General features: G+C 48.9%; 2 protein-coding genes across 3 annotated transcripts in view; one reads left to right on the forward strand and one right to left on the reverse strand.

Moving 5' to 3' along the window:
* Positions 1–24,336, forward strand: part of ST8SIA2 (ST8 alpha-N-acetyl-neuraminide alpha-2,8-sialyltransferase 2) — a 63,126-nt gene that overhangs the window by 28,298 nt on the left and 10,492 nt on the right. The window contains exons 1-5 of one of the 2 annotated variants that reach the window (XM_047863499.1): positions 4,308–4,390; positions 4,510–4,572; positions 8,313–8,441; positions 12,341–12,598; positions 18,343–18,636. In XM_047863499.1, coding sequence (XP_047719455.1) covers positions 4,365–4,390; positions 4,510–4,572; positions 8,313–8,441; positions 12,341–12,598; positions 18,343–18,636 — 770 coding nt within the window. In that variant the 5' untranslated portion in view covers positions 4,308–4,364. Of the gene's footprint in view, positions 1–4,307; positions 4,391–4,509; positions 4,573–8,312; positions 8,442–12,340; positions 12,599–18,342; positions 18,637–24,336 lie in introns of those variants that run through there. The other variant, XM_047863498.1, reaches the window with a different exon arrangement.
* Positions 1–24,336, reverse strand: part of FAM174B (family with sequence similarity 174 member B) — a 243,143-nt gene that overhangs the window by 25,347 nt on the left and 193,460 nt on the right. The gene's annotated exons all lie outside the window — the stretch shown is intronic.

Raw genomic sequence — 24,336 nt, forward strand, 5'->3', positions numbered from 1 at the left:
GTTGACCACATACACTGTACTCAGAGCAAGTATTAGGTCAGTGGTGGAAGGGAGATCACTGTGCTAAAATGTAGAGCTTTAAAGCAGTCAATCTCTATTGTCGCTGTGGCTGAGAATATTTAGCAGGGTCAAATGAACAGTGGTTATTACTAGTATTATACCTTGTTTTATAGGGTTCTTTATGTGTGCGGAGTGCTTTCCCATATATTTTCTCCTTTGCATGATCTAAGCGCCTTTGTTTCTATGACTTAAGCACACTGTGAATTATCTTTAGCAAACCTTTCCCACTTGATCACCTTCTTATGTCACTCACCCAAGCAGATATCAGCATTCCCCTAGCATAAGGAATGTAAGCTTATTTTAATAACATTGAAGGCAAAACCTAATGAGGAAAAAAAAAATCCCTTCTTAATTCATGTGATTCTTGTTGAGCCAAAAATCTGCAGTCTGTTTCTTTGAATGTCTGTCCGCCCCATTCTATGGACATGTGAGAGGCAAAACTATGTCTGGTACAGATGGAAATAATATGCAGGAACACAGTGTGCACACTGAAGACAAGACTTTGAAAGAAAAGTCCCACTAAATCTTGAAGTCAGATTTGATTCACTGAGCCCCAGTTGGGTAAGGCTGTGAAGGTGAACAAGGCAGGATCCCCCCGTTTTAATATAGGTTTTATTATTATTTAGATATGGTCAGGCCAACAGATCAGGGGACAACTGCCATTAAAAAGATACTGGTTATACTCCTAGACCCCAAGAGGAGAGGACATGGTGCACCATGCAGGGCCACATGGATGAGTGCCAGGTCACTCAGGAGGCAGGAAGATGGGGAAAACTGTGGACAAGAGCCTTTACTGTCATTCTCACCAGAAGGAAGAGTGAGGCAGGGCAAGCAGGCTGAGGGTTGGCTAATTTGAATAATTTCAGCAAGCTCTGGGACATAAGGACTGTCCTTAGAATCTGACACCTAGCTCTGGGGTAATTAGGGCAGGGGAATAGTAGCCCAGAGTATGAGACTCCAGTAAGGGAGGTGGCAGGGGTGTGGGCTCCAGATTGGTTGGTTTGCACTCCCAGGTGAGTTGTTTACTGTCCCTAGGAATTGGCTAACCCTGGGAGGGGCAGTCCCTCCAGAATCCACAAGACCTCAGACATCAAAGCATCAGAATACAGAAAATAAAAGATGTGGTTAATGCATGCCCTCCAGGGGCTTACATTCTAGTGTGGTGAGCAGCCAAGAAAGCTGCAACCAGGACCAAATCTCTAGTCCCTGATTTCAACTCTAAGAAGAGGAGTTTAGATGATACAAATGAGATTTTTTTTTTAAAGCCTCCCATCTGTGAGTCCATGATATAATTAAATACGGAACTAAGGTGACAAATGCTATAAGAGAATTGAATGCTCTGGGAGAAGGAAAAGATGGTGGAGAAATGAAAATGGAGATGGTTCAGAAGGAAGGCGCAGGCATTGGCTTGGGGGTTAGCATGGGAAGGTGATGTGGATGGGCTGGCTGGTGGGGGATTCATCTTCCCAGGGGCACCAGGCAGAAAACAGGAGTTAGAGCAGAGATCCTGAAATGGAGACAATTTGGCCCCACGGCCCCAGGGGACATTTGGTGATGTCCAGAGACATTTGGGGTTGTCACAGCTTAAGGGGTAGGGCGGGAGGCCTGCTACTTGCCGAAAGTGATGGAGGCCAGGATGCTGCTAAACACCCTACCCCAGAACCCGCCAACAAAGAAATACCCCAACCAAATGTCAACAGTGCTAAAGCTAGGAAGACCTGAGGTAGAGGAAGACTTGGTAGAAAGAGTGCATGGAGGTGTGGTGCCACGTTGGCAAATCTGGGTGCCACTCAGCACCTGGCCTGGAGGCAGGTGAAGAGAAAGACCAGGGGCAGCTGTTGTCTGGCATATGGTCCTCTCTAAACTCGGGTCACATTAAACCAGAGGGTTCATACAGACAGTGCTCTCTCACCTGGTGCCTGCTTCCATTTCATGAAAGACACTGTGCATGGAGTTTGTTGAGGACTGTTTTTTGTACAAGCAGAGTTTTACATTTTTATGAAGTCAAATCTGTCTTGTATTTCCTCTCATGATTTCTTCTTACCCTTCTGAATGTAAAAAGTCCTTCATATACACTCTTCATACCTCAACAAGTATATGATAAATATCCTCTTCCTTTTTCTTACCAATTTCTTATGGGATACCCTCCTTAAATATGTAACTATTCAATTCAGTCTTTCCCAGAGGGTGCTATAAGTATTCTTGGGGATAATGTAAGATGCTTCTAGGAATTCCGTTGACAAATACTTTTGTGTTAATGATTTTGTGTTGTCAAATAGATATATAACCATCATATCAAACCTGTATTTTCACAGATGGCATTGCTTAGGATAAGGAGTTTTTAAAGATGAGTCCATTTTAAAACTTAAGTACATAATGGTGTGAGTGATAAACAAAATCCAGCAAACTGGTGATAGGGGTATGAGAATGGCTGAAGTTTAGGAAACACTAGTTAAATCACCTGAAATTTATTTCACGGTGTAGAATAGAGCAACACTCAACTGACTTCCCTCCACCTCACCTCCTGGTTGTTAACCAACTACTCTGAACCATTTATTGAATTTCTCATTGATCATGATTTTTTAAAGTCGTAAATCAATTCTTATATGTAGCCTTTTTGGATGATCTTTTTTGTTCCATTAACATTTCACTAGTCGAGCTATTACCACAGTTTGAATTACTGCATTTGACTTAATATCTGGCCATGCAGGTCTCCTCTCCCCACAAGGAGTACTGATTTTGAGGACGGGGGTCAGGGTGGGGGTGTGAAAGGTCAGTGACATGTGGACAGCAGTACACCCAGGAAAGCCCTTGGGGTTTGACCTGAGTAGCTATAGTTACAGGGCCAGAGCCCTGAGTTACAAGGACCAAAGATCTGTCATCCCAGGGAGAAACCAGGAGGAATAAAAAGGAAATATGAGACATTGATTTAAAATGTGAAGAACAAATGATATTCCATGTAATCAAGAACCAGACAGGAAGTGATGAATGAAATCTGAGACCCGAGGGAAGAGCTGGGAGGAGGCTCTGGGTAGGACATAGCACACTTCCTCTTGTCTGGCTGGCTGAGAAGTAGGAGGACATTGCCATTACCAAGTAATGCTAAAAAGACATTTCAGTCCATCAGGAAAAGCCAGGTATGTTTTCACAGACACACAGACACACACACAGACACACACACACACACACACACACACACACAGACTTATACCTACAGATATGCTAACCCTAAAGAAAGTAGACAGAAAAATTCAGATGTAAAGCCAGCATAGAGATAGGCATTAACATCCCCTGAAGAGTTCTCATTAAATCATAGGATCCCTCGAAACACAGAGCTTTGCTAGTAATTTAATCATTTCTTTGGATTGTACCAACACCCTGACCAAAAAGCTAGATGGAATTTTAAAAAAATGAGAAAAGTATGAAGAAATAGCTCTTCAAACCACATAGCCTATATAGATCAGTGGGGAAAAATTGTTTAATTTAATAAAAATAACTCATCTCACAACTTTTTAAAAACACACACAGAGCGCAAAGTGGACTAGGTACCGGGGATGGATGGATTCATCTGTTCCCTGGCCCTTTATGATCGCAAAGCGGGGTGAAACTTCATGGCCTGAGAGTCCCCTGAGAATGGAATTTTCCAGAACTGAAGGGATCATGGGGCTAGAAAGGGCCTTAGAAAGCTTCTATTCCAAAACTTGATATGCCAGAAGAAGCAAAGGACTCCATTATTCCCCCCAGCTCCTGCTCCCCCCACAAAGTGACACCACTTAGTATTTTTTCTGCCAGCAAAAAGCAAATCATTATTACATTCGGTTGGAGGCAATGACTGAGTCGATCACTGCTGCCTCTGTTGAACTTCTGGTGTCTCAGTTTTGGAAAGAATGTGATGGACAACATCCTAACACATGTGAGTGAGAGCAAGAGAAGACTAGGGGCAGAGGCTGAATCATGCTAGCGTGAATGCCAAGCCATGCTGAGTCATACTAGAGCACATGCTGAGTCATGATGAGTCATGCTAGAAAGATGCTGAGTCAGGATGAGTCGTGCTAGAACAGATACTGAGTCATACTAGAGCACGTGCTGAGTCATGACGAGTCATGTTAGAGCACATGCTGAGGTGTACCTGTCCTGTGGGATTAACTACTGGAGATTAATCTCAGAGGAGTTTGTCTCAAGAGTCAAATGAGAGTCTCAAGTGGAAATCTTTGTGCGGATTCAAACAGTGTTCAAGTGGGAGGCAGGGAGGATCTGGGAGGCCTCATTCCCTGAAAAATGCTTGGGTTTGTAGCTGGGCCAGGATGTTACCCATTCTGGAGAAGCCAAAGTAAGATCTCCTTCTCCCTCTGTAGTTCTCCAGGCGGGCTGCAGGATCTCCTGGTGATTGAAGAGGGCTTTACAAAGAAGAGCTGGGTTTATAAATAATGCATTTCCTTTGTCTTGCAGGGATTCTGGAGGCAGAGGTACAATCAGATCAGCTGTGAACAGCTTACATAGCAAATCTAATAGGTTTGTAAATTAGATTTTGTGTTCATTTGTTTTTGCTGTAAGGCAGCTATTAATCTGCTTCTCCTCTTTGCTGGATGGTGCCCTTCTTCCTTAGCGAATAGATCTGTTTTGTTTCACTTTGGCTTTGCATTTCCCTAATCACTTTTGGGGAGGAGCTGTCGATAGAAGAGCCCATGAAATGGCCCAAGGTCTAGAGGCTTCAGAGGTGGAAAACCGAGATGGGTAAGCGCTGCTTTCTGGAAAAGAGCCCACACTCTTTGGAGCACTTGAGCCGTCAATGTGCTTATTCAGAAACTTGGCATTTTTGCTGAACGGTGGAGGCTCTGAAGAGAATCCGGACTTTCACTCCATTTCATTGTGGTAGGTGGCTTGTCCAAGAGATTAAGACAGAAAATAAAACATTCGGGAGCTTCACAAAGATCTCTTAAAATTTTTCGGGAGCCCACTCAGTAATGTTAACCTTGATTATTGAATGCACAATCTAAACTCTCAAAAAAGCATTTTCTCCTGTGATGATCCCTGGCCAGGGGCAGCTGGGTATGGAGGCGTGAGCACATGTTTTGTAAGCCAACAGACTCACACTTGCCACTGGCTATGGTTGGACCATGCCTCTGAGTCCTCATTCTCCATTAATGACAACTGCTCCATAGCTCTGACTTACAGTCTTAGGAGCTCCAGCTAAAGGAACGGTAGAAGGGAGAAAGGAATGCCAAGTTACTTAACATAGACAACCACTACTGAAAATGAAGGTCTTGCTTTACTTCCTGGTGGTCAGTCTTGGAATGAGAGACCTAAATTATTTAGAGCAGGGTCTGTTATTTGCTCTTCCGTAAATTTTTTTAGGTCTCCTGACCCTATTAGACCTATCAGTTGTGTCCCTCCCCGACCCCACATGATTCAGGAAACTGACCCTCTCTCCCTGATGTCATTGCTTCTGGATATCTAATGACCCCTTAACCACCTGGGAGCTACAGATGAAGCTTATACTGTGCCTGGTAAAACGCAGAAATAAAAAAGGAGGCCATGCGACCCTAAGTTCCTCTCTCTTCTACTGTGGAAAGATGTCCCCTATTGGAGAAAAAAGATCTTGCCCCCCGAGGGGGAACCCCGTGCCCCATGGTAACTTCAGGGTGGAAGAACCTTTCTTGAAATAGCGTGAGAAGCGGGAAGAAAAGTCTTGGGAGCCAAGCAGACCTGGATTCAGTCCCCATGCTTGTTAGCTGGGGCTGTGGGCAAATGATCTCTCCCGTCTGAGCCTCAGTTTCCTCACTCAATTAGAACAACCCACCAATCCAGGTGTGTTGGTGCAACATACGGCATGTAAACCAGTGAGCTGAAGTGGCTCCTGGGGTCACCTAATCCATCCCCTCGATGTTATAGAGAAGAAGGCAGAGGCGAGAGACCCGAGGTGACTTGACCAAGTTCCCCAGCTCAATAGCCACAGAGCCAGGTTTAGTCCAGGAAGACCATGGCCGGTGGTGGTAGATGATGTCCCCTCTGAAGTTTCACTTGGAAGTGGAGACAGAAACAGAACATTACCCCCAGCCACGCCAGTGTTTATCTCCTTCCCTTTATTGCCTCCACCACACTGTGTCCCAGAGAAGCCTGGAAACTCCTTCTGGAGTGTTCCAAGCAAATCCCCAGGGCAAGCAGCCATGACAGATCCCTCTGCAGATCCCTCTTGCCTGAGATAGCCTGGGGTCACCCAATGTGCCCCAGCTTCTGAGGAGCTTCACCTTAGACTGAGTCCACTTTAGGCCACAGATGCCAGGTTCTAGTCACCTGTTACTGACGAGAACATCAGCTAGCCTCTTAAGAAGACAACTCCCCATCACAAGTAGTCAAGTGTTTCTATCATAGATACCATCTGATATAAGCTGCAGTAAAGCTTGGGCTCTTCGGGTGTGACAGCTGAAGCTGTGGTCCCAAGTGTCACTGCTCCTGCCTGTGCCCTGTGCAGAAGTAGGCTGTAGCAAAGGTTGACAGCCACAAGCAGCTCCTGCTGGAACCTCATGAGAGTGCAGTCAGTGACAAGTGCAGGTGACACCACGGTCCTCACTGAATTCCAGAACCTTAGAAGTGGATATCTTCCTCTTCCACACCTTCTTTCTATAAGTGGGCAAACTGAAGCTCAGAGAGGTAAAGTGGTTTACCCACAGTCACACAGCCTGTGAAATCTTTTCACTACGCCTTCTGCTCCCTTTCATGAAAACAGCAAAATTTCCAAGGGTCGGGTCTTTGGTTTCCTTTTCTAGTCCTCTGCAAAAGTTACATATGTTTGAATCCAGGGCCAGCTGTATCATCCAGAGGAGTCAGGAATATAGAGAAATGGAGGTGTGTGGGGAGAACGTGCAGAGAAAATTTGCACCCCCAACTTCTCTACCTACAAAAAGAAAAATAGAGCATTGACTGTATACCTCCTTAAAAGGCCTGCAGCTTTTTTTAACTTAAGTGCTCTGAGATAGACGCTGAGGACATAGATGTTTGGTTTGAATTTTTTTTTAATTTATTTATTTTGAGAGACAGCGTGCACGAGCACAAGTGCAAGTGAGGCAGGGCAGAAAGAGAAGGAGGGAAGGAGAGAGAGAGAGAGAGAGAGCAGGTGAGGGGCAGATAGAGAGGAAGAGAGAGAATCCCAGGCAGAGTCTGGGCTGTCAGCATGGAGCCCAACATGAGGCTCAATCCCACAACCGTGAGATCATGACGTGAACTAAAATCAAGAGTCGGACGCCTAACCGACTGAGCCACCCAGGCACCCCTGGTTTGAATTTTTTAGAGCTCCAAAATTTGGCATCACAAACCCACTTATTCTAAGTGGGAGAATCCATTTAAGTGGGAGAATCCACAGCAAAGGAAATTCTGCATTTGTACATATCCGACAGAGGCAGGCTGGCTACCACACTGCCTTTAGAGATGTAATTGTAACCTAGTTTCTTAGAAACCTACTAGCATAGATTGCAACCCTCAGAATTCAAGTGGGTCCGAAATGCCTGGCGTTCCAGCGTCAGGCGGAAAGACCGTGCGCAGCCAGAATTGTGATTTGCCCCGAGGCAGGCAGGGCCAACCAGCTCCTTCACACATCCAGGCTCCCCCCAGAGTGAAATTCAAACTCAAATTCAACAAATGGTTATTTATTGAGCACCTGCTATGTTAGACCATTGGGGAATAAAGAAATGAATGAGGGAGCTCCCCTGCTCACAGCCTAGTGGGAGAGACAGACCCAACACCGATAACTCTGGAACAAGGCGGATGTGTGAGGTGGCATCGGAGAGTACAAACGAGGCAGTGATAAGGAGGAGGTGAGGGAAGCCGCAGGCTGCATCTCATTCCCCTGGCATGAGCTTTTGTTTTCTCTTTATTAAGTTTGCAGACCATCGTATAACACCCAGCTGCTAATGCAACTGCGGAGTTTCACAAAAGTAACTCGAGAGAAGACGTATTACCGTTCTGACAGTGACAGCTAGATCTCCCTGGGAGGAGACGGTGGGGAGGAGGGTGGGGAGGAAGATAGTTTTAATACCCCCTCCCTGTCTCCAAAGCGTAAGGAGCTTATACCTAAGGGAGAGAGCTCGGGCATTCCAGAGGATAAATAGACTTCCTTCTCTTCTCAGGTAATAACCTCAATTTTGCTCTCCCGAAGTTTACATCCAAGCCCGTGCAAAAACAAAACTATTAGACTTGTCATCGGCATGCTAACACATCATGTCTACCCTCTTCCTTTTTCTCCCCCCCCCATCCAGAGCTGAAGTTGTAATAAATGGTTCCTCGTCGCCAGCTGTTGTTGACAGAAGTAATGAAAGCATTAAGCACAACATCCAGCCCGCCTCGGCCAAGTGGAGGCACAACCAGACGCTGTCTCTAAGGATCAGGTAGTGGTAATTACCAATAGGACAAGAGACAGACCTGGCCTTCTTCAGCACAAGCCAGCAAATTGCCACTCTCCATCATCTAAAGAAGTCAGGATAGAAATAAAATGTTTACCTCCCGCCGAGGCAGGTGTCATCTGTAAGCGATCAATTGGAAATAAAAACCCGAGACAAGCCGAGCCGGCCAGCACGTGTTTGCAGCGACCAGGGCCTGAGAGGGGGCAGAAGCACCCAGCTAGGGTCCTGGGTCTGGAAGGAGTGAGGCTCTTGGGCCAGCAGCAGCAGGAGCCTGGGGGCTAGAGACCACAGGCAGGAGTCCTTCTCTGGCAGGATATGTCTCCTGCTTGGGCCAGTCTGGCACCCGTGGCCCCCTTTCTGTGCATGACCCAGAGTGACGCAACACCTGTTTGCCAAGGGAGAAGGCTGCTTAGCCAGAGAGAGCAGCTCTTGTCCAGCACTTGGACCGCGTGACTCTGACGTAGCCATGACTGACCCAGCAGAGGGTGGTCAGTATAACCCCAGCATCGTGCTGGGGGCCCAGGGTGCTAACGTGAATCAGACATGCTAGCAGGGAGACACAAATGTCAGACAGGACGGGGCCACGTGACGTACACAGATGGTGTTGCTTCTCATCAATAGGTGGAAATACAGAGATCGTGCTGAGAAGAGAGCACACTTCATTTTGTAAGGGAGCTGAGAGGGATAGCAGAGAAAGGAGCAAAGTGTTTTGAGCGGTAATTAGGGGTTTGCCAGGCATGCCAAGCTGCGTCCCGCTTGCACACAGGCTGACTTCCGCTATTCGCGCTCAGTGCCTCTGGAGCTCTAAGTAGGAGGTAGGGGATACGGGTGGTGAGGTGGGCACAGTCGCCTGGACCAGACAGGGAAAGCCTCAACTCTGGTGGCCAACCTTCCCAGGCCTTCCGCCATGGGGAGGGAGAACAGGGGGCCCAGCTACCCAAAGTGTCACCACACAGAGCAGAGAGGGGGGCCCCTTCCAGGTAGGCTCATTGTCAAAATGGAAATGCCCCCACCCCGTAGCTCTCAAGGTTTTGTGTGGGGACATGAGAGGGTGTCGGGGCTGGAGAGGCCTGAGACCCAGATGGCAGCTGAGAAGCCATCTGAAGGAACGGACTTCTGCTGCCCCCAATCTGCCACCCTCACCAGTGCCCCTCCTGGGGCCCCCTGGGTGGACCAGCTGCAGGCCTTCCTCACTTGCCCTTGGATCAGTCAGTGAGAACAGCTGTGACAGTAACCAGTTCCCACCCACTTGGGGGCTTCAAACAATGGGAATATATTCTCTCCGAGCTCTGGGGCTAGAGTTCCAAATGCTCCCTCTGCAGGCCCTGGGGAGATCCTTCTTTGTCCCTTCCAGATGCTGGGAGGGTGGGGCAGGTGAAGGTTCCAGCCCTTTCTCACCCTGTGGCCTCATCACTCCAATCCCTGCCTCCATGTCACATGGTCTTCTTCTCTGTGTCTGTGTATTTCCCTAGCCTGCCTCTCGTACAGACACTTATCACTGGATTTAGGGCCAGGTAATCCAGGACCATCTCAAGATCCTTAATTTCATTATCTGCAAAGATGCTCTTTACAAATAAAGCCACATCACAGGTTCTGAGGGTTAGGGACCAGACATATATTTAGCGGGTGGGCACTGTTCACCCACTGCACCACCTATGAGTGAAATCCTTTCCCTGGCCCTTTCTCGGCCACTGCGTAGAGAAATGGACACTATACACACACACACACACACACACACACACACACACACACACACACACGCCTCGCTTTCAGAGAAGACCAGACCATGGGAGCCTACACACAGCCACCCTGGCAGGAGCAATGTGCCTTCACCAAGGGGGAAAAGAATTTCCTTTAACTTCCTTCAATTAATCACCAAAATTATTCTTAATAAAAGATGCTGGGAGTGATTTGGAATGATGTTTAATAATTGATAGTAATTTCTCGTAATTAGTTATAAATTAATTCACTCACAGAGGTGTTTATTTATGGACTTTCTGGGGGGCTCTCCTTAGTTTTAAATACTGTGGGGTAAGTGACTGCAGAGGCTGTAGCAATTTCCATACTGTGTCAGTTTGCCAAATTGTATAATCCTTGGTAAAGGGCAGGGTGGTAAATAAAATTAATGCCTCTGTTTCCTATCAAGAGATACAAATTATTCAGCAAAGGGTGTCTCCCCTGCATGATGGCAAGAGTTCCCGGTCATTAATCAGGAAAGACTAGCAGAGAGGTGGTGCCCTGCCAAGCATTCTAGTTACTCCTTGGCTATTCCAGAGGTTCCCAACCCTGGGCACATGCTGGAGTCACCTGCTGAGCTTTGGGAAGCATGCTGGGACCTGGGCCACTCTTGGAGTTGGGATTTCTCAGGTGGGATCCCAGAACTTCTGAATTCTTTATAGTCCCCTGAGTGACTGAGTGGGCACCCTACTGGGATGCACTGCAGGTTGTAAATATCTCACATCTCACAGGCTCTCAGGCATCAGTGTTACCATCTGCACAATGGGGCAACCATCTTGCAAATTCTCACCTTTGCCAAGTGCAGGAAGGCTCTATCCCTCCAGTGTTCTGTGGAAAAGAAGACTGCCATCATTGTATCTATTCTAGATAGGGGTTTCCTGTAGGAAATGAAGTGCATTTAGGCTAGTGTGGGTACCAAGTTTCTTTCTATTACTTGAATCATTTTTTTTTTTAATGTTTATTTATTTTTGAGAGAGAGAGAGAGAGAGAGAGAGAGCGCACGCGCACAAGCAGGGGAGGGGCAGAGAGAGGGAGACAAAGAATCTGAAGCAGGCTCTAGGCTCTGAGCTGTCAGCCCAACGCAGGGCTCAAACTCACAAACCACGAGATCATGACCTGAGCTGAAGCCAGACACTTAACCAACCACGCAGGTACCCCGACTTGAATCATTTCTAAAGATCTTTTGGGAGATTTAGACAGTTCTTCATGTCACTGCAGCTCCCCCTCCCCCCCCCCCCCCCACCTAGGATCCCCTACCTTGGCCTGAGTGGTTTCAGTAAATCTCCCCAGGTGATTCTAAGAGGACATCTATCCTTTTTCTGACCATCCCCCATTCCAACTGTGTACTTTGCCAGATGATTCTAGAACTTTCATCCTAGAGCCTAGAGAGCTGTCATTTGCTCACCTTTGTTCTGAAACAGCACAAAGGAACTTGCTCGGAGGGGCAAGACAGGTATCAATATTTACAAACTCCAAACTAGACAGCAGTGGGTTCAGGCAGCACACTGCGTGGAATGGACCGACTCAGGGACATCAGGCGGCATGCTCAGTCTCTCAAAGGGAGAGCAGCTGACGCACCTCACAGTATCCATTCCCACTCACCCCATAGGAAACCCTTCGCGCAGAGAAGAAAACAGACCACTGAGGAGTGAGGGACGGGTGCCATCCTGGTTCAGGACCTCCTGTCAGATGATGGCCCCGAATCCTACTGAGAGGAGAGTGTGATGTATGCTGACCGCTGTCTGGGTTTATCCGAGACACGGGTTCCCTGCCATGTGGGATTTTCAGTGATAAACGCAGGTCCTGGGCAAACCAGAGCAGTAGGTCACCCTTCCTTCCAGGGCCTTCTGTGATGAGCTCACAGTGTGTCCTAATGGAGTCATTTCTCTGGGCAGTTATCACCTCTCACAGGAAGAGGGCGTAACCACAGCAACCAGACTGGCCACGCCCGTTGTTGCCTCTGGGTCATTTCTGATACTCCCCACCTGGAACCCATTCTCAGAGGGCCTCCGAACTCAGCTTCACCCGGGGGCTGGCTGCAGCAGGCCACAGGGTGACACAGGACTGGGAAAGCCGGGTTGCAGGGCAGAGGGCAACTAGCAACAGAACAGGAAGAACTTTTCTTCATGTGTATTTGGTGTTTGTAGGAAGCAGATCTTGAAGTTCTTGGACGCTGAAAAGGACATTTCTGTCCTCAAGGGGACCCTGAAGCCCGGAGACATTATTCATTACATCTTCGACCGTGACAGCACAATGAACGTGTCCCAGAACCTCTACGATCTGCTCCCCAGAACGTCTCCGCTGAAGAACAAGCACTTCCAGACTTGTGCCATCGTGGGCAACTCGGGGGTCTTGCTGAACAGCGGCTGCGGGCAGGAGATTGACACGCACAGCTTTGTCATAAGGTAATGGCTGCAGGGGCTCTGGGCCCAGAGCGACAGGCAGGTTGAAGTTGAGCCTGACCACTTGTCCCAGTGTCACTGCAACCAGAGACACTGCTTGGGTTTGTCCCCATTCTCAACCTTGTGCATTAGAATTTCTTCAGGTGCCTTTAAAAGTCCTGGTGTCCAGACTGCACCCCAGTCCGATTAAATCAACCTGAAGGGTCAGGGGCATGTGGCCCAGAATGCTTCTGGTGAACAGCCAAGGTTGAGAATCTCTAATCGGACACAGAGGTAGGCAGACTATGGCCCACAGCCTGCTTTTGTCAATAAGGTTTTACTGGAACACAGTCATGCCCATTCATTTTCATATCCTCAATGGCTGCTTTCTCTCTGCAAAGTTAGATTAGTTGGGCAGGGTTGAAGAGTTGCAACAGAGAGAGCATATACCAGAAGCCTTTATATCAGGTCCTTACAGAAAAAGTTTGCTGAGCCTTAGATAAAGCCCGGGCTGACCAGTTAGTTGGTTCACGTTTGCAAATCTCTTTTAAGTATTCGTGAAGGTGGTGCTCTGCTCGTAACTATTATTCAGCAGTCAAAATCTGGAAAGTGAAGGGGCGACAGAGAAACTTGGGCTTCAACTTGACCATCATTCTGCTGAAATATCAGCTCTCATTGTTCAGTCTCCGGGGACACATTTGGACACAGTTGCCAGTGGCCCTGATACCTGACCCCCAACCCAGACAGACTTGGAAACAAGGCCTTGCTGTCCTCTGGTCAGAAGTAGGGCACACAGAGCCTCGAGTTTCGTCCCCAAACAGTGCCCCAGCCCTGGCAGAAGTGCGTACGGCATCTCACGTTTCCTTCGGGGCTGTCCTGATGCAAAGAGAGCCTTGTCCTGAGGCTTTGGGAAATGGCCTTTATCACAGAATTCCCTGGGCCTCGGGACATGGGATTTTAGAAGGTGTGTTTACTCCTGCGTCCACTCTCATGGAAGAGCCACCGCAACCTAGCAGCCGAACTTGTGTTAGTGTCCCAGGCTTTGTCTGTGCCTGGCATAGCCAGTGGCTCAGTCCTTCTGGTCTAAAGACTCAGGGACAGAGGGGGAGAAGAAGGCAGGCAGAAAGCGGAGCAAATGTCTGACAGAAGCGGAAGGAGGGTCGGGGGGAGCAAAGGGGACAGAGGTGTTAAAGGTGCAGGCGGAGGGTAAAAGCAGGGGTGACAGGCAGCATGGAGGGAGGCCTTTCTGATTTGGTGTCACACATATAAGCCATGCCTTTGTCACTAGTTTTGATGACGAGGTTTCTCTCTCTGAACTAGCCCTGCCCTAGCAATTTCCAAAGGCAACGGCTGATTCCAGCCAGAACTTTCCCTTGTGGGCACTGACACAGCAAGATGAGCAGTGTGGCGTCAGAGTCCCATCTTGGCTCTGTGGCTCATTTTTGTCACACGACTCGGGAGTGTGTCACTGCCCTTTCTGGACCTCTGTTTCACCCTCTGTAAATGGAGCGGGTTGGACTGGTTGTCTTTGAGGTCCTTCTGTTAGGAATACCGGCTGTGCTCTGGGCCAGACCCAGCAAACTTTGACCTTCACAGGAGCCGCCTGAGCTTATTCCAAGGGCAGAGTCATCCAGTCTGGGGCGGGGCCTAAGACCATGCATATCTAATGCCCTTCCTGCTGCTGTGCGGGCTGTACTTGGAAAGCCATGCTTTGCCTCTCCCGGGGGTCCTGTCCACACCTGTCCACACGTGCTTAGAAAAGAGGGAGCTGAAGCACCAAGGAGAGAGCGCCTCAGAACAACGCACAGTTGTCCTTCGAGCTTTACACTCTGCACGTGGCTCTCACACACCTGTGTGTTTGGGGGGTGGACTTGAGTGGTCTTTTAGGACAAGATCACAAAGCTGTTCCGGGTACAGACCCCTGCTGGTGCCGAGTGGCAGCACTGGCTCCTCCGCCCCAGTGGGGCCATTCCTCTGGGCTCTTCCCATCTGGAGGATCATCCGTGTCCTCCCCCGGGGGGATCCCACAGGCCAAAGGCCCCATAAAGAGTAAACGGGGTGTGATGCTATGGCCACTGCCTGAGTTGGCTTTTGTGAGTGTGCCTGGGCCATGTGTCCCACAACAAAGCACAAGTGTTCATCTCCCCACTGCCTTTCCCTTGGGGTGCAGGGAGGTCACCCCACAATTCCACACCATCTCTCCTGTACCATTTGCCTCTGCAAATGAGAGCTCTCCGTGGACCCTGTGTCTCCACCCCACCTGCCTCACACTGACCATGAGCTCCCCTAAAGCGGACTGCTTGTGTCCATCCCTGAATGCCAGCCCAAGCCTGTGCCTGGCATAGACGAGGGGCTCGGGCTCAGGTTCGGAGCAGCTTCGCTGAGAGAACAGATGCCCGGAGGGTTCTGATGGGATGTTCTTTGTCTCCATCAATTGAAGTCTTCAATCACTTTGCCTTGCTCTGTGTCATTTGGGCCCCTCTTCTGCATGGGAGACAACAAGACCTTGCCCCCTCTCAGAAAACTCAACACCGAACCATGGGAAGACACCCCCATGCAAAATGCAATGAGGTTGCAAAATACGCAGCCTCCTGGGGGACCTGAGGGCAGGCTTCTGGAAGAAGGTGGCTGAGTTTAGCACATGAAAATGGTGAGCATGAGGACGTAATGTGAGGAAAGCCATGGAAGCAAGAAGCTAGACTCATGGATCATGGAAGCTGGTGCCTGAGTGAGCCTACGTTGTCTCGGGTGTGGCTGGGAAATGGGGCCAGACAGGAGGGCTGGTCCCCACAGGGTCCCCGTGAGCCTGCAATGGCAGGTTGAAGAGACTACCTAACTCAGGGTCATATATGTACAGAGTATATTCCCAGATGTTTAGGGATCAAAACTTCACTGTTTGCTCACATTCACATGTGTGCGCATGGACACACACACACACACACACACACACACACACACACTTTCAATAGGGAGAGTCTTATGAACAAACGCCCTTTCACAGATAAATCCCCATCATTATCATCATGCTCATTAGTTACTTAGCATACACCAGGTGCAAATCTATGCACTTCATGTTTATTAACTTATTTTATTCTTGCAACAACCCTGTCAGGAATGTTCTATCTTGCGCTGGCTTTTGCAGGGAGGAAATTGAGGCTGAGAGAACCAGAGGTCCATGGCACACTCGGGCCAGGCTCAGGCTGTGGGCCTCACCCTGTGCCTGTGGACATGCCTGTTTCTGGAATGGATGGACTCTTGTCCAGCCCACCCACAGCCCACCCAGAATTTGCTTTGGGAGGCCGGGCCTGCTGTGGGATAAGATAGAGCTGAGCAGACTTACTCTAATGTCTCCATCATCCTCACTCAAGAAGTGGCCCTGAGACATGGTCATGGGAAAATCCTGGCCTTTGCAGCCTTCCCCTCTCTGGAATACCTTCCATTAGCCGGGTCCCATGTTGAATGAGGTTGGGAGCCTGCCCCAGGGAGGTTGAAGCCCCAGGGCTCCCCAGAGTCTATCGCACCTTACTTGGACGATATCCCAAGTGACCAGTATTGTAGCTGGGTAAGGACTTCCGTGGTTCCTCTCCCCTAACCACCCCAGAAGCCTCCTGGGGTCAGGCTCCACATCAGTTCCTCCTTTGCCTCTCCCACAGCCCTCACTGGCCCACGACAGACTCAGTACACCTGAACTGCACTGAGGACCCTGCTCTCAGGACCTGGTGGTTGGCCTGGAAGAGGCCCCAGGCCTTCAGGAAGCCCTTAGAAGCCTGGTTCAGCTGGGCTATAGGACAATAGGGGTAACTGTCTAACTGGTGGACATGATGAGATGCTCTGTTCCTCTAAGGTCTGCAGCAGGGGCCCCTGAAGGTGTCTCAAGTCAGTTCTGCCCCCTTGCAATGTGTAACCACAGTCAGCAATAGCAAGGCCAGGGTGGGAATGGGGAGAGCGGGCATTTTAGGGGGTCTAGTCTGAGCAGCAAACAGGCTTTTGAGCCCAACACACCAGAGACTGAATCCTGGAGATTCCCTTACTAGCTCTGGGACTCTGGCACATTCTGGGCCTTGTAAAGTGAGGGTGATTAATACTGAGCCAGAATAAGATGAGCAGACCTGTGTTAAAGGACTAGGGGCTGGCAAACACCCGGAGCCCCAGGATGTTAGTTTTCTTTCTGATGATCCTACTTTTTCTCCCCAATCGTTGAAGGAAGAAAGTCCTGGCTTGAAAGGAGGGAAAGTGGTATCTCTCTGGATCTCATCATTTGGCAATGACCTGTGACCCTGGTCTTCATGTCTCCAGCCTCTGTTCTATAAATACTTACTCTAATTTCTCAGACTTAACTCCACTGGTCAAAGGGCTCCTCCACCAACAAATCTTCCAGGCAGACAGCAGCAAGGCCTCCCCAGCAGTGCCCTTGGCCACTCTAGTCTGATCAGCTTGCATCACAGGCAAGAAGCCCCAGTGTGCACATGCAAGCTGGACCCGTGAAGGTGGGAGAGTTCCCCACAAAGCAGGCCTCTGGTGAGATATCAGAGGCCACCCACCCAGAGTCCCAGGCTTGTTCAGCAAGAGATTGCAATGGCCTTTTAGTTTGTCCTCCTAGATACAATTCCATCAACTCTAAATACCTGTACAACTTCATCTTATTGTTGTCTAGCTATTGCCTAAAATGCAAATCTGTTACTCTCCTGCTCGGGAATCTTCAGTGACTCCCTATTGCCCTTGGAGCCAAATCCCTGACATATAGGCCCTGCTGACCTCTCTAGATTCATCTCTTCCACACAATATGTCCCAGAAGGCAAATCGCTTGCCTTCCCCTTAATACCCACACTGCTCCACACCTCTATGCCCTTACATACATTTCTTGTGCCTGCAATGCCAGAACCTGATGTTGCCCAAACTGCCTGGTTATAAGAATTACCTGAAGAGCTTGTAAAAATAAGTATCAATTCCTAGGCTCACCTGCTGAACCTGGATGCCCAGGTGAGAAACACAGTGAATCTGTATTTTTAACTACTGCCTGAAGTGATTCCTCTGCTCGGGAAAGCTGGAAAAACACTCTTCTAACTGCCTCATCCACAAATGGACTAATGCTCACCCATCCTTCTAGATTTCTCTCAGTGGTTACCACCTCTGGGAACACGACCAAACATTCCTCCTTCCCATGCTAATATGGGAATATTAATAGGCCAATAGTTTGCATTTACTGAGATCTTGGTGTGGTCCAACAGGGTCCTAAGTACTCAATATGCAATGACTCCTTTAATCCCTGGAATGGGGTGCTGTTGCAATCTCTATCATAGCTAAAGAAACCGTTGGGCATATTCCTTAGCTGTAGGGAAAGCTCTTAGGAAGCACAGAGAGGTTGAGCAGGTTGCCCAGAATCACACAGGTAAGAAGTAGGAGTGTGCCTTCAGAGCCCTCACTGTTACCTAACGTGGCCAGGTCACACCTGCAACAGCATGGTCATCTTGTGAGCTGAGGGTGGCTTGCTTGCCTCCTTCCTCTGCTACATCCTCAACTCCAGAAGGCAGGCACTGTACAGCCCCAGGGACCAGCAAAGTTGTATGTGTGTGGTAAGAGCCTAGCAAATACGTGTGGCAGGGAAGAAGGAGCACGGGTGACAGGAGGGGCGGGTGGGTGCTGGAAGATCCCCTGGGTCTTTGGGGATGAGGAAGAGGTGAGGGGAGGCAAAGGTTGGACAAAATGAAATACAAGCAACAGCGTCTCATCTTGCCCCAAAGGACCATGATGCTTTTTCTCCCTGGCAGGTGCAACCTGGCCCCCGTGCAGGAATATGCCCGGGATGTGGGGCTCAAGACAGACCTGGTGACCATGAACCCCTCCGTCATCCAACGGGCCTTTGAGGACTTGGTCAACGCCACTTGGCGGGAGAAGTTGCTGCAGCGACTGCACAGTCTCAATGGCAGCATCCTGTGGATTCCCGCCTTCATGGCCAGGGGCGGCAAGGAGCGCGTTGAGTGGGTCAACGAGCTCATCCTGAAGCACCGCGTCAACGTGCGAACTGCATACCCCTCTCTGCGCCTGCTGCACGCCGTCCGCGGGTGAGCGGCCTCTCCCTGGGGGTGGGGGCCGTCACCGAGTATGACAGGTGCTTGGTGGGCAATACTCCTTTCCCAGATGCATTTCCATTCCAGCTTACCCCCCTCACTGGTTGTATGACCTCAGCACGTCCCCGGCCTTTCTGAGCCTTCCCACCTGGAGGAAGGAGGGGCGCTGGCAGGTGGGTTCCATCTGGCATGCCAGTTTTGACCAATCGGTAGTGCCGGCCTGGAGAGCTGTGTTGAGAACGGTCCTCCCCTTGCTGCTGCGCGAGTGACAAACCATGAAGGGCAAGGATGGAAGGAGGAACATGTGTTGGAAGCTCTTGCAATAGTTTGGGTTGGGGCTGACTGTGGCTTTGACTGGGACAGTGGTGGCAGATAGGCAACAGTTGGCTCAGATTTGCTGAATACTTTGGAGGAGAGGCAGCAGGATTTTCTGGTGGGTTCTGCTTAGGACTTCCAGGGTGTGAGAAAGAGAAACATCCAGGATGGCAGTTAGGATTAGAGCTTGAGCAGGTGGATGGACAGTGGCACCATTTTCTGTGAGTGGAGAGCTGGGGAGAACCCCATGCATGCCTGGGGGTATTGAGGAAGAAGGATTTGGGGCATATTAAGCTTGAGATGCCTGTTACAAACATGCCCCTGCACACTCCTGACCTTGCAGCTTGGGTCAGGCCCTACAACCAGATGCCCATCCAGTCACATGGCAGGGAGTTCACTGTCCTGCTCTGGGCATAAGCGAGCCCCTTGTACAGACCCCCTGTGAAACTGAAATGCTCTTTACTGGGGCCTGAGCATAACTCAGTGTGACCCTGGGAAACTCTGTAGCCAATCAAAGGACTCTTGCTGTCCTCACCAAGGTAACCCCTGAGGCACCCAAGCCTGTGAGCAGCTCTGGTCTCTTTAGGGTGGGTGTCAACACAGAAACCCATTGCCCCCCAAAAAGGCCTAAAGAGACATTCAGTAAGAGGCAGCCATGCTCGTGGCTGATGGAGCAGAGTGACTCCTGATGGACACAGGGCTCACTGGGGCCACATCCCTTATCCTGGAGGTTCACCTGTCAGGCCTTCCTTCAGCATCCACTTCACCCCTGTCACAGCGTGGGTCTTGCCCCCAGAAACCCCCATCTCTTGGATTTAGGTTCCAGGCCTTAAATGTTGCCTCTTCCTGGAAGGAAGAAATTCTTTGCCTGGTTTGGAGGTCAGACGGGATAAGAAAAGAAGAAGAACTGCCCCTTGGTAAAGGGAAACAGTCCCTTAGACAGGGAAAGGGCCACTACCTGGAAGAGACGTACACAGCCAGAGCTATTTCCAGCTATAATTGACTCACTTTCATCTGTCAAAATAGCATTAAGCACCAGTAATAGGCCCTTTAAACAAACAGGCTGTTAATCCTGGGATGGCAACATTTTCTCTTGCAGTAACTCCCGGGAGGAAATCCTGCAGGAGAGAGAACAGGGCAGCCTTCTGCTTTTAGCAAGGAAAAGAGGTGGGGGGCGGGGGGCGGAGAGGGCTTCAGGGGCCTTGGAATGGATTTCTGCCAGTGAGCCTCTCCCTCTGTGGGGTCTGGGGTCCAGGAGGGCGTTACAGGAAAGGTGGGCAGCATCTGTAGTGAGAGGGAGGGCTTGCCTTGGACTTACTTGGTGGGAATTTACCTGGGGTTTGCTTCAAGAGGAGGAGTGGGCTGGTGGGGGCGGGGGGCACGTGGAAAAAAGCCACAGGAGAAAAGACCAAGGGATCACAGAAAAGATGGCTGAAGAGGAACCTGGCCCAGAGGCAGACCCGTCTAGCATGAAAATTGTGGGCTTTGGAGTTAGGGAGCCCTGGCTTCAAATCCCGGCTCTGCTACTCATGCGGTTGAAGAGGCCCATTGTCTGCCTGAGCCCTGTTTTTTCTGTCCCTTCGCTGGGGAACATATCCTACATCTGAGTGTGTGTCCTGTGCTGACGAAGGAGACACACAGTCAGTCAACCATAGCTCCTGCCACCACACCAGCTGCCACCAACCACCCACCAAGGGATTAGACTTGACCTATAGACTTAAGAGGTAGAAGTTAGGGGGCGCCTGGGTGGCTCAGTCGGTTAAGCATTCAACTTTGGCTCAGGTCATGATCTCACAGTTCCTGAGTTTGAGCCCTGCATCGGGCTCTGTGATGTCAGTGCAGAGCTGCTTCAGATCCTCTGTCCCCCTCTGTCTCTGCCCCTCCCTGCTCATTCTCTCTCTCTCTCTCTCTCTCAAATAAGCAAACTTAAAAAAAAAAAAAAAAAAGACCATATTTAAAAGGAAGAAGTAGAAGTAGGACCAGAAGGTGAAACCACAGGAAGGAGCCATATTAGGCTCAATTTTGATAAAGGATCCTGTAGTACAGTGATGGGTGAAGTCAGAGTCACCTGTCGGGAGTTCTTCACCTCAAAGTTCCAGTATAAACTAGTTCACAGGATAATCTTGTTCCTTATTTAAAAATCTATAATTAAATTCTGTTTATGAGGTGGGAGGGGATAAACATTTTCATTGTGATAAAATATATACAACATAATATTTACTACTTTAACCAGTTTTAACCGGGCAGCTCAGTAGCATTAAGTATATGGACACTGTTGGGAAACAGATCTCCAGAAGTTTTTCATCTTGCAAATCTGAAACTCTGTACCTATGAAACAACAAGTCCCCTTTTCTCCAATCCCTCCAGCCCCTGGTACCACTTTCTACTTCACTTGCCATGAATTTGGCTACTTTATATACTTCCTACAAGTAGATTCGCACAGCAGTTGCCTTGCTGTGACTGACTCATTTTCACTTAACATAATGTCCTCAAGGTTCATCCATACTGTAGCATATGTCAGAATGTGCTTCCTTTTGAAGACTGAGTAATATTCTGTTTGTCCATTCACCCATCAAAGGACATTCAATTTTCTTTCACCTCTTGACAATTGTGAGTAGTGCTATTATGAACATAGGTGTGCTCTCTCTTCAAGACCCTGCTTTCTTTTTTTTTTTATGTTTGTTTTGTTTACTCTTGAAAGAGAGAGAGAGAGCAGGGGAGGGGCAGAGAGTGAGGGAGGCAGAGAATCTGAAGCAGGCTCTATGCTGTCAGCACACAACCCAGCTCAGAGCTTGATCCCACAAACTGGGAGATTGTGACCTGAGCCAAAGTCAGTTGCTGAACCAACTGAGCCACTCAGGCGCCCCAAGACCCTGCTTTTGATTCTTTCGGCTACATACCCAAGTAGAATTGCTGGATCGTATGGTAGTTCTGTTTTTAATTTTTTAAAGAACCTCCACACTGTTCTCCATAGTAGCTGCACCATTTTACAATCCACCAGCAGTGCCCAAGGGTCTCGGTTTCTCCACATTTTCACTGACATTTGTCATTGAATTTTCCCACATCCCTGATAACACTTGTTATGTTTGTTTGTTTTTTTATATAGTAGCCCATGTTAGCCGCTTTTAAGTGTACAATTATAAGAAAGTGGCTATTAGAGGAAAACGTAGGGGAAAATCCTTATGACCTTAGGTTAAGCCACGGCTTCTTAAGAATGACACCAAAAACACAGGCAACAAAAGAAAAAACAGATAAAAGGGACTTCATCAAAATTAATACTTCTTCTGCACCAAAAAGCCAATATATTAAAAGAGTGAAAAAAAATCCACCCACAGAATGGGAGAAAATATTTGGGAGAAAATCACATAAATGGGAAAATAAATGGGAGAAAATCACATATCTGATAAGGGATTAGTATCCGGAGTACACATGGAACTCCTACAATTCAGCAACATAAATAAATCAAACAGCCCAATTTAAAAATGATTTGGATAGACATTTCTACAGAGCAGATGTCCAGATGGCCAAAAAGCACATGAAAAGATGCTCAACATCACTAGTCATCGGGAAAACACGAAACCACAGTGAGGTACCACTCTACACCCACTAGGATGATGGCTATCAAAAAAGTGGGAAATAGCAAGTGTCAGTGAGGATGTGAAGAAATCGGAATCCTTGTGCCCTGCTGGTGGGAGTGTCAAGTGGGAATGAACTTTGAGTCATCCTAGCGTCTTCGTTCTTCAAATGAGGAAGTCAATGTCTAGATGGGTTGGGTGATTTGTGGGAGACCACCCAGCCAGTGAGAGGCACAGCCAGGCACTCAAGCACATCACCCCACTCTAGCCAGTGCATGAGATGCAGCAAATTTACACCCAGCCCGGTCTGGATCGGGGGTCCAGTGAGCTCAGTGGGCCGGGCACTGCCGCACTGGGGAAGCGGTGTTAGGAGACCACAGTGGGCAGCAGCATATATGAGCTCAGTGCACAGGGCAGTTCTGAGTATGGGGCAGCTTTCCCACCAGGCACAATGCACCAAAAGGTGAGAATACCTCAGGGTCCCACCAAACACCCGCTGGCACCTGAGGCTTGACACAGTCTTGTGGAACCCTCTGTTGAGGCTCTCAGTGTCGTTTGCCCCTTGACCTCACCTTGGTCTTTGCCCTCCCTCATTCATTTGGCTGTTGGGTGGCTTGCAATGCCCAGATATGTCCACATGCGAGTCACTGTGCTCCCAGGGCTGGTTTAGTGTCCGCAGTCCATCCACTCATGGGGAAAAAATTGTGGGATGCTCTAGTAACCGCCAATAAGCTTATTGTGAGGACCACATGAAATCATGTATATAAATCACTTCTAGAGCCAATGCTGCTTGTATTAAGTCCATCCAGCACTAACACCTAGCACATGGTAGAGCCATGTCAAGAGACCAAATGACCATGGTTTCAGTTTCCCTGGTTCAACAATCTCCTAGTACACATTTGTGATTATTAACCTACTTCTGGTCGCTAATTGTTTCAGGTGTAAGTGCCTTGAGGCCAGGGTGATGCCACTTCCTGCTGCACAGTGCTGATACTCAGCATCTGGCAACTGGTCAACAGGTCCCCAGTGACCTCAGATTTAAGAAGGACATGTAGGAAAAGAGACAAGGGCCACAAGTAACCATCCCTAACACTTCTGTGCCAGACACCGTGCTAAGCATTGTGTCACGTAATGAGAGAGCTACTACAAATATCCCAAATATCCCATTTTAAAGATAAGAAAATTGAGCCTCGGGTGGTAAGCAACTTGTATAAGGTCCCATGGCTGGCAAGAGACAGATTCAGGACTCCTCCCTTGCTCCGGATCACCGCCCCCCGCCCCCGCCCGCCCGCGATCCATTTGCCCCGTTACAATAACCAGGGAATAATGACAGAGGCCCTAGAAGAATAATGTCAGGAAGGCCAAAGCCTGAGTTTGAGCTTAAGAAAATAATAAGAACAACAGAAAGGGCATCTTATGTTTCAAGTAAGGAAAACCAAAAAGATAAGGGCAGGTGGTGCAGAGGCTACAAAAGACAGAGGGAAACTGGACTCTTGATTTCTCTTCTACATCTGTCTTCTCAGCAAAGAAGAGCTGTGGATAGTGTAACAAAGCCTTTGGTATCATTACTTACAATGCCACCCAACTGCTCGAAACCAATGGTTCTCAACATGGTCCCCAGACCAGCAATATCAGCATCACCTGGGTACCTGTTAGAAATGCAAATTCTCGGGCCCAACCGGGCTTACTGAATCAGAAACTGTAGGACTGGGGCCAAGAAATCTGCATTTTAACAAACCCAGTAGGTGATTCCGATGCATGGCGTAAGTTTGAGAACCTCTACTCTCAACAAAACCGAGACCAA

The sequence above is a fragment of the Prionailurus viverrinus genome, chromosome B3 (assembly GCF_022837055.1).
Source record: "Prionailurus viverrinus isolate Anna chromosome B3, UM_Priviv_1.0, whole genome shotgun sequence".
In the NCBI taxonomy this organism is placed as follows: Eukaryota; Metazoa; Chordata; class Mammalia; order Carnivora; family Felidae; genus Prionailurus; species Prionailurus viverrinus.